The sequence below is a fragment of the Podarcis vaucheri genome (assembly GCF_965113315.1).
Source record: "Podarcis vaucheri genome assembly, chromosome: 7".
Classification (NCBI taxonomy): Eukaryota; Metazoa; Chordata; class Lepidosauria; order Squamata; family Lacertidae; genus Podarcis; species Podarcis vaucheri.
In genome coordinates, this window is record NC_138765.1 from 85,907,858 (window position 1) to 85,920,060 (window position 12,203).

General features: G+C 46.1%; 1 protein-coding gene across 1 annotated transcript in view; it reads right to left on the reverse strand.

The window, feature by feature from the left end:
* Positions 1 to 2,574: 2,574 nt before the first annotated feature.
* The window catches only part of GFRA2 (GDNF family receptor alpha 2), an 88,540-nt gene continuing 78,911 nt past the window's right edge, over positions 2,575 to 12,203 (reverse strand). The window contains exon 8 of the mRNA XM_082230256.1: positions 2,575 to 4,280. Coding sequence (XP_082086382.1) covers positions 4,152 to 4,280 — 129 coding nt within the window. The 3' untranslated portion in view covers positions 2,575 to 4,151. The remainder of the gene's footprint in view (positions 4,281 to 12,203) is intronic.

Consider the following 12,203-nt stretch of genomic DNA (forward strand, 5'->3'; position numbering starts at 1 on the left):
GGGCCCGGGTATTTCTGAGAAGAGCTCTGGTTCTTCCACCGAGCCTCTTTCCGATCAGTCACCTGAACAAGCGGCCGTTTGCCTCTTAGCAAATGAGGCCATTCAGACCCACCATCTCTTGCCTCTGGCCACATTTGAGCCATGCAGCCACAAAAATATTAGGAGGTTGCTGGATCAAGCCAGTGGTCCATCTAGTCAAACATTCTGTTCTCACAGCAGCCAATCAGATGCCCCAAAGAGAAACCAGCAGGCTGTACCCAAAAAACAGGTGACCTCTCCTCTCCTGGGGTTTCCACAAACTGGTATTCAGAAGCATTGCAGCTTCCAGCTGTGAAGGCAGAGCATAACCATCATAGTAGTTGAGCATCCAGTAATGTCTCCAGGCATGGCTGGAAGTGAGGGGTGCGGGAGGCGCTGTGGGTTAAACCACAGAGCCTAGGGCAGGGGTCTGCAACCTTTAAGACAAAAAGAGCCACTTGGACCCGTTTCCAAAGAAAAAAAAACTGGGAGCCGCAAAACTCGTCATTATAAAAATAACCTTTTTTTGACACTTTTTTATTATTCCTTTCTTTGACCCCCTCAGAATTACTCCTCCTCATAGAAATAAACGTTAAATTAACAAGTTACCTTTTTGTGTGTGTGTGTTCTTCACTCCCCTTCAAAACAGTGACCAGCGTACATGCCCCCTTTCAATGCAGTGACCAGCGTACATGCCCCTTACAATGTAGCGGGCGGGCGGGCAGGAAGGTGATGTCGGGACGGTGCGTGACTAACGCACACACTGCCCCCATACGACGTCACAGCCAGTACAGTGCCTGCCACAGTGGGGAGTGTCAGGGCACACAATGCGCCTCCTCCCCTCACTAGTATCCGCCCCGGAGCCGCGGCAAAGGTGTAAAAGAGCCACATGCGGCTCCGGAGCCGCGGGTTACAGACCCCTGGCCTAGGGCTTGCTGATCAGAAAGTCGGCAGCTCGAATCCCCACAACGAGGTGAGCTTCCGTTGCTCGGTCCCTGCTCCTGCCAACCTAACAGTTCGAAAGCAGGTCAAAATGCAAGTAGATAAATAGGTACCGCTCTGGCTGGAAGGTAAATGGCGTTTCCGTGAGCTGCTCTGGTTCGCCAGAAGCGGCTTAGTCAAGCTGTACGCCGGCTCCCTCGGCCAATAAAGTGAGATGAGCACAGCAACCCCAGAATCGGCCACAACTGAACCTAATGATCAGGAGTCCATGACCATCTTAAAACAGAGCAAGGCTGCCCCCCACCCACTTTGTTTCAAATGTCATGTGTGTGTCATTAAGGTCCGTTTCCACATTGCCACCTGCCTGTCCACACAAGCGGGTGGAGAGGGGGCACAGGTGCCTTCATGTGACTTATGTATATTCCTGCATTGAAGAGGGTTGGGCAATATTACCCTCAGGGCCCCTTCCAACTTTGCGATTCTATGATTCCAAATCAGGTCAAAGCTGGTTTGCAGGAATGCAGGAATCACGGCTGAAAAATCCCAGACAGAGGACCACCCAACCTCAGTTGAAAACAGTGTTTTCCAAACTTGGATCTCCAACCGTTCTTGGACTACAACTCTCATCATCCCAGTGATCAGGGATGATGGGAATTGTAGTCCAAAAAGAGCTGGGAAACACGGGTTCAAAGCCTCCAATGAAAGAGAGTCCACCATGTTCTGAGGGAGTCTGTTCCACTGGCAAATACCTCTTACCGTCAGAATGTTCTTCCTAATGTTTAGTCAGAATCTCCTGTCTTACCATTTGAATCCATTGGTTCAGATCCTCCTCTTTGGAGAAGCAGAAAACAAGCTTTCTCTAGCTTCCACGTGAACAGTTGAGGGAGTTGATGTTTAGCCTTGAGAGAAGATGGGTAGCTATCTTCAACTTTCTATCTTCTTCTTTCTTCTCCTCTCAAGGCTAAACACCCACCAACTCCCTCAACTGTTCATCGAAGGCTTGGTCCATTAAATGATTGAATATTTTTTTTTATGTTAACCATTTAGAGGTGTTTTTTTTATTAGGTTAAGCACATGGGACGTGGGTGGCGCTGTGAATTAAACCACAGACCCTAGGACTTGCCGATCAGAAGGCCAGGGTCCGAATCCCCGCGACGGGGTGAGCTCCCGTTGCTCAGTCCCTGCTACTGCCAACCTAGCAGTTCAAAAGCACATCAAAGTAGATAAATAGGTACCGCTGCGGCGGGGAGGTAAACGGCGTTTCCGTGCGCTGCTCTGGTTCGCCAGAAGCGGCTTAGTCATGCTGGCCACATGACCTGGAAGCTGTACACCGGCTCCCTCGGCCAATAAAGCGAGATGAGTGCCGCAACCCCAGAGTTGTCCACAACTGGACCTAATGGTCAGGGGTCCCTTTACCTTATAAGCATATAGTTTATAAAAAATATAAATGAAATAGGCACAGACCAGAAATATGGTGGTTTGACCATTTCCAGCTGTATTCACCTACAGAAAGGCAAGCTGAGGCAGCTGCTCTGAGCTTTACCCTCACCTTCCTCAAGCAGGATGGGGAAGTAGGATTGTGGGGGGACGGCCAGTAACTCAAACAGCACTCACTTTGCTTCTTGGTATGTTTATTTTAGATATTGGTTAAGCACTCCCAACCGCTCTCCTCTTGCCAATGCCCCCACCAGCCCTAGGGCTCTGGAGGAGGTCATCTTGAACATGGAGGGCAGAGATATTTTGTTCCCTGTTGTAGACATTGGTTAAATAATAATTAAAAAAAAAACTTTACAATAATACATTTTTGTTGTGGTTTTGATCCTTAAAAAAGAAGACAGGAAAGCTAAAGGAACCCTATCCAGGTTATGTGTTTGGTTACGTATATCCATATGTACCGTATTTTTCACTCTATAAGACGCACCAGACCACAAGACGCACCTAGTTTTTGGAGGAGGAAAACAAGAAAAAAAATATTCTGAATCTCAGAAGCCAGAACAGCAACAGGGATCGCTGCACAGTGAAATCAGCAATCCCTCTTGCTGTTCTGGCTTCTGGGATAGCTGCGCAGCCTGCATTCGCTCCATAAGACGCACACACATTTCCCCTTACTTTTTAGGAGGGAAAAAGTGAGTCTTATAGAGCAAAAAATACGGTATATAAAGAAGCAGGTCTCTCTTGATATACATATGCTAGATATGCCTAGGATCAAAGGAGAGTAATGAATGCTGGTTGCCAGCTATGGCTGCTTCCATCCATCAGGAACCCAAAGTGACATTGGGGCAACCTTGAGAAGAGGAGACGTTTCACCTCTGGGACAGCAAAAATCCTAGAAAAGAGAGAGGAAGGGAATCAGAAGAAACAGCAGAACGGGGTATCTCCTCTGAACCTGTCCGATACGCTTCTTGTTCCACCATGAGACTTGACTGGGTTTGCTATCAGGAAGGCTGTCCTGAAGGCCTAGAAAATCATGGGGTGTTGCTGCTCATCTCACAGTGCTCCTTGCACTCCTGGAGGGACCCCCCTGCCCCCCGCCAGCTGCACAAACATCTTCTCCACCTTCTGCTTCGAGAGGAGAAAGTTAAGACACTTCTGTGGGTGACGGGAGCCAAGCTTGGCTGAGGGGAGGAAGGAGACAGTTGTGTGGTTTGTTTTTTTCCAAGCAGCAAAAAGGAATGGTATGGAGACTGGGGGGAGAGGGGGAAAGGGACATAGCTGTCTCTTGCCCTGCAAAGCAGTTTGGCAAACTAAGGCGCATCAGCCACAACTGGCTCAGTCTCTCCGTCCAGAGTCAGCCTCGCAAGATTCTCCAACCGCTTGCAAAAGCAGGCGCGCTTCTTTGAAACGCCATTTGCGAACCCTTTCAAACATGGATGTATTTGGACACAATGAGAGACTTTCGGACTCTTGCTCTAGACACTTCAAACCAAAAAGAAACACAAAGCGGAAAAAAACCCTTCTTTGAGTATGCAGAATTCCCGGCATTTAAGTGCTCCCTCAGCACAGATTTCCTGGGGGAAATTGTCCTGTCAAACCTCCTGCAACTTGCCGCCGTGCCTTTTCAAAAGCAGAGACTCCGGAAGGCCAAAGGGCCGAAGAAAACGTTTTCAAGGTGTCTTTGTCCATCTCTGCATGCGCAAAAGTTTGGGCTGCGCCTTCCCCCACCCCCTCAGAGCACTCATCCCTCTTTTCTTCTATAATGCCACTTTCAAAAGGAGGAGAGGGAGAGCAAAGAGGGTCCCTGGGACAGAAGGCCGGATGCCAGATCCATTTGTGTCCACAAACGTCTTCTGTTCGGGGATCATGTCTGTGGTCAGCGACTTCTGCAGGGAGAAAGGAGGAGGGGGGAGAGAGAGGAGGGAAAAGAAAGGAGGGTCAGTTCAACAGAGCGGCAGCCACCCCAGGGCACTGGAGTTTTTCCTGAAAGAGCTGCTTCTCTCCTTCCAAGCCAAGGAGAGCCAGACCTCTTGGTTTCGAGCGAGGATATTGGCAAGTGTCGTTGTGGGCATGCAAAGCAATACAGCTCTCCTGGGGAGATTAGTAAAAACCTAGGCAGTGACTGCAGGAGTCTCTGCATCAAAATAATAATAATAATAATAGTAATAATAATAATAATAATAATAATAATTACTTTTACCCCAACCATCTGGCCACGCCCCCCCAGCCACTCTGGGCGACTTCCAACAGAATATTAAAAACATGACAAAACATCAAACATTAAAAACTTCCCTAAACTGGGCTGCCTTCAGATGTTCTCTAAAATTCAGGTAGTTGATCTGATGGGAGGGCACTGTTGTTGTTGTTTCTTTATATCCCTCCCATTACCCTGCCCAAGACTCAAGACTGAATACCCCAATCAAAGCAACACAGATAAAATGCAAAAAGCTACAAATGTTTAAAAGTCATTAAACTCCAATAGAATGAAAACAGTCTAAAGAACAGATCTATTAAAATGCAGATGGTGAAAAACAATAAAAGCAGCACTCCTTAAAAGCCCTTTCCTTAAAATACAACAGTCATTTCCCAAAGGCCTGTAGGGATAATACCATCTTCACTTGCTGTCAGAAGGACAACAAGGAGGGAGCCAGTCTAACTTCTCTAGGGAGGGAGTTCCAAAGCCTGGGAGCAGCCACCGAGAAGGCCCTATCCTGCATCCCCACCAAGCAGGCCTGTGATGGAGGCAGGACTGAGAGAAGGGTCTTCCCTCAAGATTTCAGAACCCAGGCCGGTTTGATGGGAGGATATAGTCCCTCAAATAAGGTAAAGGTAAAGGGACCCCTGACCATTAGGTCCAGTTGTGACCGACTCTGGGGTTGTGGCTCTCATCTCGCTTTATTGGCCGAGGGAGCCAGCGTACAGCTTCCAGGTCATGTGGCCAGCATGACTAAGCCGCTTCTGGAGAACCAGAGCAGCGCACGGAAATGCCGTTTACCTTCCCGCCAGAGCGGTACCTATTTATCTACTTGCACTTTGACATGCTTTCGAACTGCTAGGTTGGCAGGAGCAGGGACCTAGCAATGGGAGCTCACCCCATCGCGGGGATTCAAACCACTGACCTTCTGATCAGCAACTCCTAGGCTCTGTGGTTTAACCCACAGCGCCACCCGCATCTCACAGTCCCTCAAATAGCTTGGGTTAAAGCCATGAACTCATGGACAGACCTTAGACGAGCCACTGTTCTACACACACACACAAACACCATGTACCCCTACCCACTATTATCACATCTGCTTCGCATACTGATGGTCCTGAGTTCAAGTCTCTCTGCAGCCTCCTGGGGAAGGCTCACCACTCACTGGCAGCAAAGCTTACCCTTGACATGCAGAAGGATCCAGGTTTAAACCCCGGCTGTAAACAATCTCAGCCAGGAGATGATAGGAAAGGTCTCTCTTCTCTCTGCAAGGCAACCCCTTGCTAGTCTGTGAAGCCAATGGGCTCATCCACAAGTCTGCTTGCCCCGCTGCCTTCCCCTGGGAAAACCCATGGCTTAGCTCTGAACTGGAGCAAACGGCAATCAGGTTTTGCACAGATTGCTGTTTGTTCTGATTTATTGCTAAAGAGCATGTTTTCTGGGGGGACAAAGGCAAAATCACTCGGACCCGTGCCTAGAAAACAGAAAACCACTTGGACCTGCACTTCCTAGGCATAAGGCAAGCAAAAGTGTGGACCAGCCATACATACAGATACTTTAAATTGACTGCGGATTCCTTTAATTGTCGGCTTTTAACAGATCGTGGTTTCAATGTGCTGTGTACACCGACTGGGATTGTTACGATTCTTTTATAATGAATGGTTGTTTATAAATATTTAATAAAATATATAGAATCAATTTACTACGCTAAAGAGGCAAACAGTCTGGACTGGGCTGGGAAAGGGAGCTTCCTCACTTCTCCTGATCACCATCTCCTAATAATTCCAGTCTATCTTTGCAGGTGTTGTGAGGATTACTGAGCTGGAGCACATCTGCTTTAAGTACTTGAAATGTGCTCCACTATCATCATCATCATCATCATCATCAGTCATCAGGTCATCCAGAACAAAGGGATCACAACCAACACCATGGAATACCTTGGGTTCGTGCAACAAGGAAGGAGATTCTGGCGAATCTCAGTCCACTGGATATTACAATACAGTGGTACCTTGGGTTAAGTACTTAATTCGTTCCGGAGGTCCATACTTAACCTGAAACTGTTCTTAACCTGAAGCACCACTTTAGCTAATGGGGCCTCCTGCTGCCGCCGGAGCACAATTTCTGTTCTCATCCCGAAGCAAAGTTCTTAACCTGAAGCACTATTTCTGGGTTAGTGGAGTCTGTAACCTGAAGCATATGTAACCTGAAGCGCATGTAACCCGAGGTACCACTGTATCTGCTTCTGCTTGTGTGTATGGACAGTTAGCACTGATAAATAGGCACATAGAAGGGGACTTCCATTCCTGATGCCTCCTAGGCTATAGGAGATGGCCAGATGACCTTATGAGCTACCAAATAGATCGCTGCTCTACCAGTTAAGCAGCCAGGCCAGGTGTGAGCCAAACAAACGTACAATAAGAAACCTGAGGTGTGTTGGAGCGTTGTGGTCAGTCTGGCAGTGGGATTTGGGGGGGGGAGTGCTAAGAGGCAAGGGGATGACAAGGGGGGTGCTAGATGTGTCAATGACTATCAGACTTTGAAAAGCTGGTATCACTGGATCAAGTCTGTCGAATTAATTCAACAAAAGAGTTTGAATTGGATTTTGAATACATGTGCAATTAATTGTTGCTGTTTTGCATTTTATTGTGTTCTATGTTCTGCCTTAGTGGGTCTTGCAAACCGCTCTTCCAAATAATCCATTTTATAAGGTAAGGTGGTAGGCACTGGGGGTGAGTTTATGGATCCAAGGGGAGTGGCCCCCAACAGTCTGGGAATAAATAAAGTTAATTTTCTACATTTGCAATCCTATGCCCACTTATCTAGAAGTAAGACCCCGTGAATTTGCAAAAGGTTAAAAAGAAATAAGACCCCAACTTGTCCTGTCCTATATAAATCAGGATTGAATAAATGTTGGAGAGGTGGATTGAATAAAAACAGATTACATAAACATCTTTTGGAAATGTTCTCAACTGGAGATATTATGAAAATCTGTTCATGCTAATGTCTTTGATATGTTAGGATACAATATACCCCTTGGAACCTTAAATAGTTCTGCTTGGTTATGCAATTCCACAAAATAATCAGGAAATAGTGTTCAAACTTATAACATCTGCTAAGATTGCAATATCAAATAATTAGGAGGTGGGGGAATCAAATCTCCTGCTATATCTGAATGGACTGGAGAAAATTTGGTTTGATTAAGCTAACTTATTAACAAAACAATACATAGAAACCAGCCCTAACAGGTTTGTGGAGGGGGGTATATTTTACAATCTTTTGGAACAACAAGTTCAATGATAATGTCCAACCTTTTGCTGCTTTGAACCTGCTGTGGCAGCACTGCACAGTATGCTCTTTGTCTTTGTCTTATTTTGTTTACTTTTTAAAAGAAATTAAGACCCCCAAGGTAATTACAACTTGATAGAATGGCCCCACTCTTTAAAATGAGTACATAGTAAACGGGTCCCTCGAATCTGCACCCCGGCACCTCTTTTGATCCCTGAATGAGAGATTCTTTCTGGGAAATGGGGCCTAAATAGATGTCAAAGGGGACTTCTCTGTATTTGTCCCCTCCAGTTGAAATCTCTTGAGCCTGGGAAGAATGAGGACGTGAGCTTTGAAGAGGCTCCTCTCGGGGATGAGCAAGAAAGGACCAAAGAGCCCCTAATGTTTCAAAACCAGGAGCTAGTAGAGAAATCAGGGATCAGAGCAGCATCCTTTGGCATGAAACCATCAAAGACGCACGTCTCTTTCCCTTCATGAACTTGAGAGAGATAACTTCAGCTGCAAAAAAAAGACCTCATTAAATTCCACAAGATGGATTTCCTTCAGGAGCTCCTCAAGCCACAGAGAACAAGCAAATTACCTTGTTTATGAGATGCTGCTGTACATATAAAAACCATCTCTGAATTGATGGAGTGCAATTTGACCTGGGTGACAGGGGGAAGGCAGTTATACCAGAACGCCCAGTAGAGAGAGGTGGAAGCAGCAGAGGACGGGTGGCCTTCATTCACGATTTACTATGTATTATTATTTATTGATTGCATTTTTATCCCACTTTTTTTTCTCCAAGGAGCTTGAAGAGGCACACATGGTTCTTCCGCCCCCTCCTCCTTTCATCCCCATGACAACCCTAGGAGGGAGGTCAGGCTGAGAGGCAGTGAATGCCTCAAGGTCACCCAGTGAGTGTCACGATGGCCAAGTGGGGATTTTAGCGCTGTGAGGTAGGTTCGGCCAAGAGTCAGTGACTGGCCCAAGGTCACCCAGGGAACTTCATGGTGAGTGAGCAACATCATCGGATGGGTTTTCCCAGGACCAAGGTGAAACTGCCAAGCTCCCGCAGCAAGAATACTCATCGCAAAGTATTGGAAGACACAAGATTTACCCACTCTGAAAGAATGGCAGATGAAAGTGATGGACTACATGGAATTGGCGGAAATGACTGGTAGAATCCGAGACCAGGGAGAAGAGTCGGTGGAAGAAGATTGGAAGAAATTTAAAGACTATCTGCAGAAATACTGTAAAATTAATGAATGTTAAAATGATGTTGGACTGAAAAGAAGTGGTTTTGGTAATAAGGTTAATAAGAATAGGTAAATATAGATAGTTATACGGATGAAAATATATTGTTATAATAGGTTAAGTTATAGAACAAAGATAAATGAAAGAGGGTAAGGATTTGCTGAAAAGACTTGGAAAACGGGAATACAAAAGGGGAGGTGTGAGGAGGTCAAGGAAATAAGCAAATGAGCTCAAAGATGCTGAAAAATGGATTTATTCTTTTTTAAAATAATTTTTTTCTTCTTTTTCCTATTTCTTAGTTATCTGTTTTTTGTATTTTGTATCATTTTCTTTCCCCCCCTTCTTTCTAGGTTGTTTTTTTTTGTTAACTTTCTTGCTAGCTTGTGTTTGTTAGTTTTTGTTTGTTTTTTTCTATGTGTAATTTTTTGCATAATCTCAATAAATATTCTATTAAAAAAAGAAAGAAACTGCCAAGCTCCCAACTTAGTTTTGCTGTTGGATTTTGTTAACATACTCATAGAATTGTAGAGTTGGAGTGGATCCCAGAGGGTCATCTAGTCCAATCCCCTGCAATGCAGGAATCTCAACGAAAACACCCATGACAGGTGGCAATCTCTGATCTTGTTACATTTATAGTACTGAAATGTTAGGAAAACGTTTTTGCACTCTTCGGTTTTGAAATGCCTTCTTGCTTGTAAGCTACTTTGGCCTGATTTTTTTGAGTGGAAAAGTGGCATACAAATAAAACTACGAATGAATGATGAGCGAATGATGGTCAAGTGGGGATTTGAACCCTGGTCCCAGAGGGATGCGGGTGGCACTGTGGGTTAAACCACGGAGCCTAGGACTTGCCGATCAGAAGGCGGTTTGAATCCCCGTGATGGGGTGAGCTCCCGTTGCTCGGTCCCTGCTCCTGCCAACCTAGCAGTTCAAAAGCACGTCAAAGTGCAAGTAGATAAATCAGTACCGCTTCGGCGGGAAGGTAAACGGCATTTCCGTGCGCTGCTCTGGTTCGCCAGAAGCAGCTTAGTCATGCTGGCCACATGACCCGGAAGCTGTACGCCGGCTCCCTCGGCCAATAAAGCGAGATGAGCACTGCAACCCCAGAGTCAGCCACGACTGGACCTAATGGTCAGGGGTCCCTTTACCTTTACTACCCAGAATTCCCAGTATGCAGAGCCAGGGGGGGATACCTGTCCATCTCTAATGTGGGATGTAATCCTTTGAAGCAGTCAAGAACAACATTTCCTGTTTGCCTAGAGTGAACATGCAGGGGAATGTTGGTCCAGCCAATTGAACTTCCTGTTACACCTGGTCTGGAGCATCTTTCCTTTTGCATGTGACCAGGTAGGTGGGCATGACCCTTCCAGACCTAACAAAAGGTCCAGTCACTCAGCCATCTCCCTCTTTTTGCCTAAAGCCCATCTTCAGAGACCACACTGTGCTCTGATCGTGAGTAAACTTCTTATTGTTACTTATGAACAAGACTGTTGTGTCTTTATTCTTTTATGAGGATTCAAAGGGATCTTAACCAGGAATAATAGAACTTATGAGACTCTAACGAATCTGCAACTAGTTTCCTGCTGTGTAAAAGGGCGGATGTACTCTGCTGTATGAATAAACTCACTAGCATGAGTTAGGAAGGATAATATTTACAGTAGGCACACGGGTTGCAAACATGATCCGTGCAGGAAGCATGTTCGCAACCTGCAATGTTTGCAACCTGCAGCACCGCATCTGCGCATGCACGGATCATGATTCGGCACTTCTGCACATGCGCAAAGAGCGATTTAGCGGATCTGTGCATGTGCAAGTGCCCAAACCCATAAGTAACCCGTTCCGCTACTTCTGGGTTCTGCATGGTGCGCAACCCGAAATTGCACAACCCGAAGCGTCTGTAACCCGAGGTATGACTGTAATCAATATATCCTCACAACATTCCCACATCTAACACATCTGGATTCCCAAAGACCATTCCTTTCTCAAAAGTCTGCAATGGTGCTCTTCCATGGGTGCCCTGCCTGCAGACTCAGCTTGCCCCCTCACCCTCACAGGGGCCACCCTGTGACACCCATGCCTGGCCCCCCTGGATCCATGCGCGCTGAACTCCGGGGCTTGATGTCCTTGTGAAGCAGCGGCCCAAGGGCAATGGACAAATTCTCATGCTCATCACAAGCTGGCAATTACTCAGCTGGGGAGGCGGGAGGCTTGGATGCTATCTGTTCGCTTAAATATTTCGCCTCTTTACATGCATTTCTTGACACTCCGACTGCCAGAAGAGATTTGGAGAGGGGAAAAGAAGGGCCCCCACGTTTAGCTCCCTGGGAGCCTCCCGCCCTTTCCTTTTTTTAATGAGGGGGGAGAGAAGAGAATAAGAGAAGAGATTTCATTGCACCAACATTGCTGCTTCTTCATGAATGTCTAGATCTTGGACAGCGGTTCTGCTACACGGCGTGCCAAGCCGAAGGGGTGCAAAATTGAGAAGATCCATCACTGAGAAGGTCCATTTGGGGGTGTCAAATTTTGGCCTTGCAAGGGCGCCATATTACAAAAGATTAGCAAAGTCTGCCTGTATCTTGGGAGTGGGAAGCTGGTATTAGGATAGAATAAAAAGACTATGAGCAAATCATCTAGCTGATGAAGGGCCCCCATGCTTAATATTATTAATTTGCTTATTTAGCATATTGTTTGTCTCCTAATGTTTATACACCGCTGGTTTGTAAAAATAAAATAAAACAAAAATCTCAAAGCAGTCTGCCGAAAAGATGCCACACTCAAAGAGCGAGTTTGATTCCTGCATCGCAGACGGTTGGACTAGATTGCTCTCATGGTCCCCTCTAACGCTACAATTCTATGATTCTAATGAAAGCAGGACGGCTCTTATGCGACACCTGTAATGATGGCATTTCCACCGACAGAAGCAGCCAAGTGGGTGCATATGGGCAAGGTGACCTCGCAGGTAGACTGGTCCCAAGTTATTAAGGGCTTTGGATACTAATCGAACACCTTGAACTTGACCCAGTAGCATTTGAAATTTTCAATTATTCTTGTAATTTTTCTTAGTGATAATTTTTTTGCTTTATCTTTTTTTGTA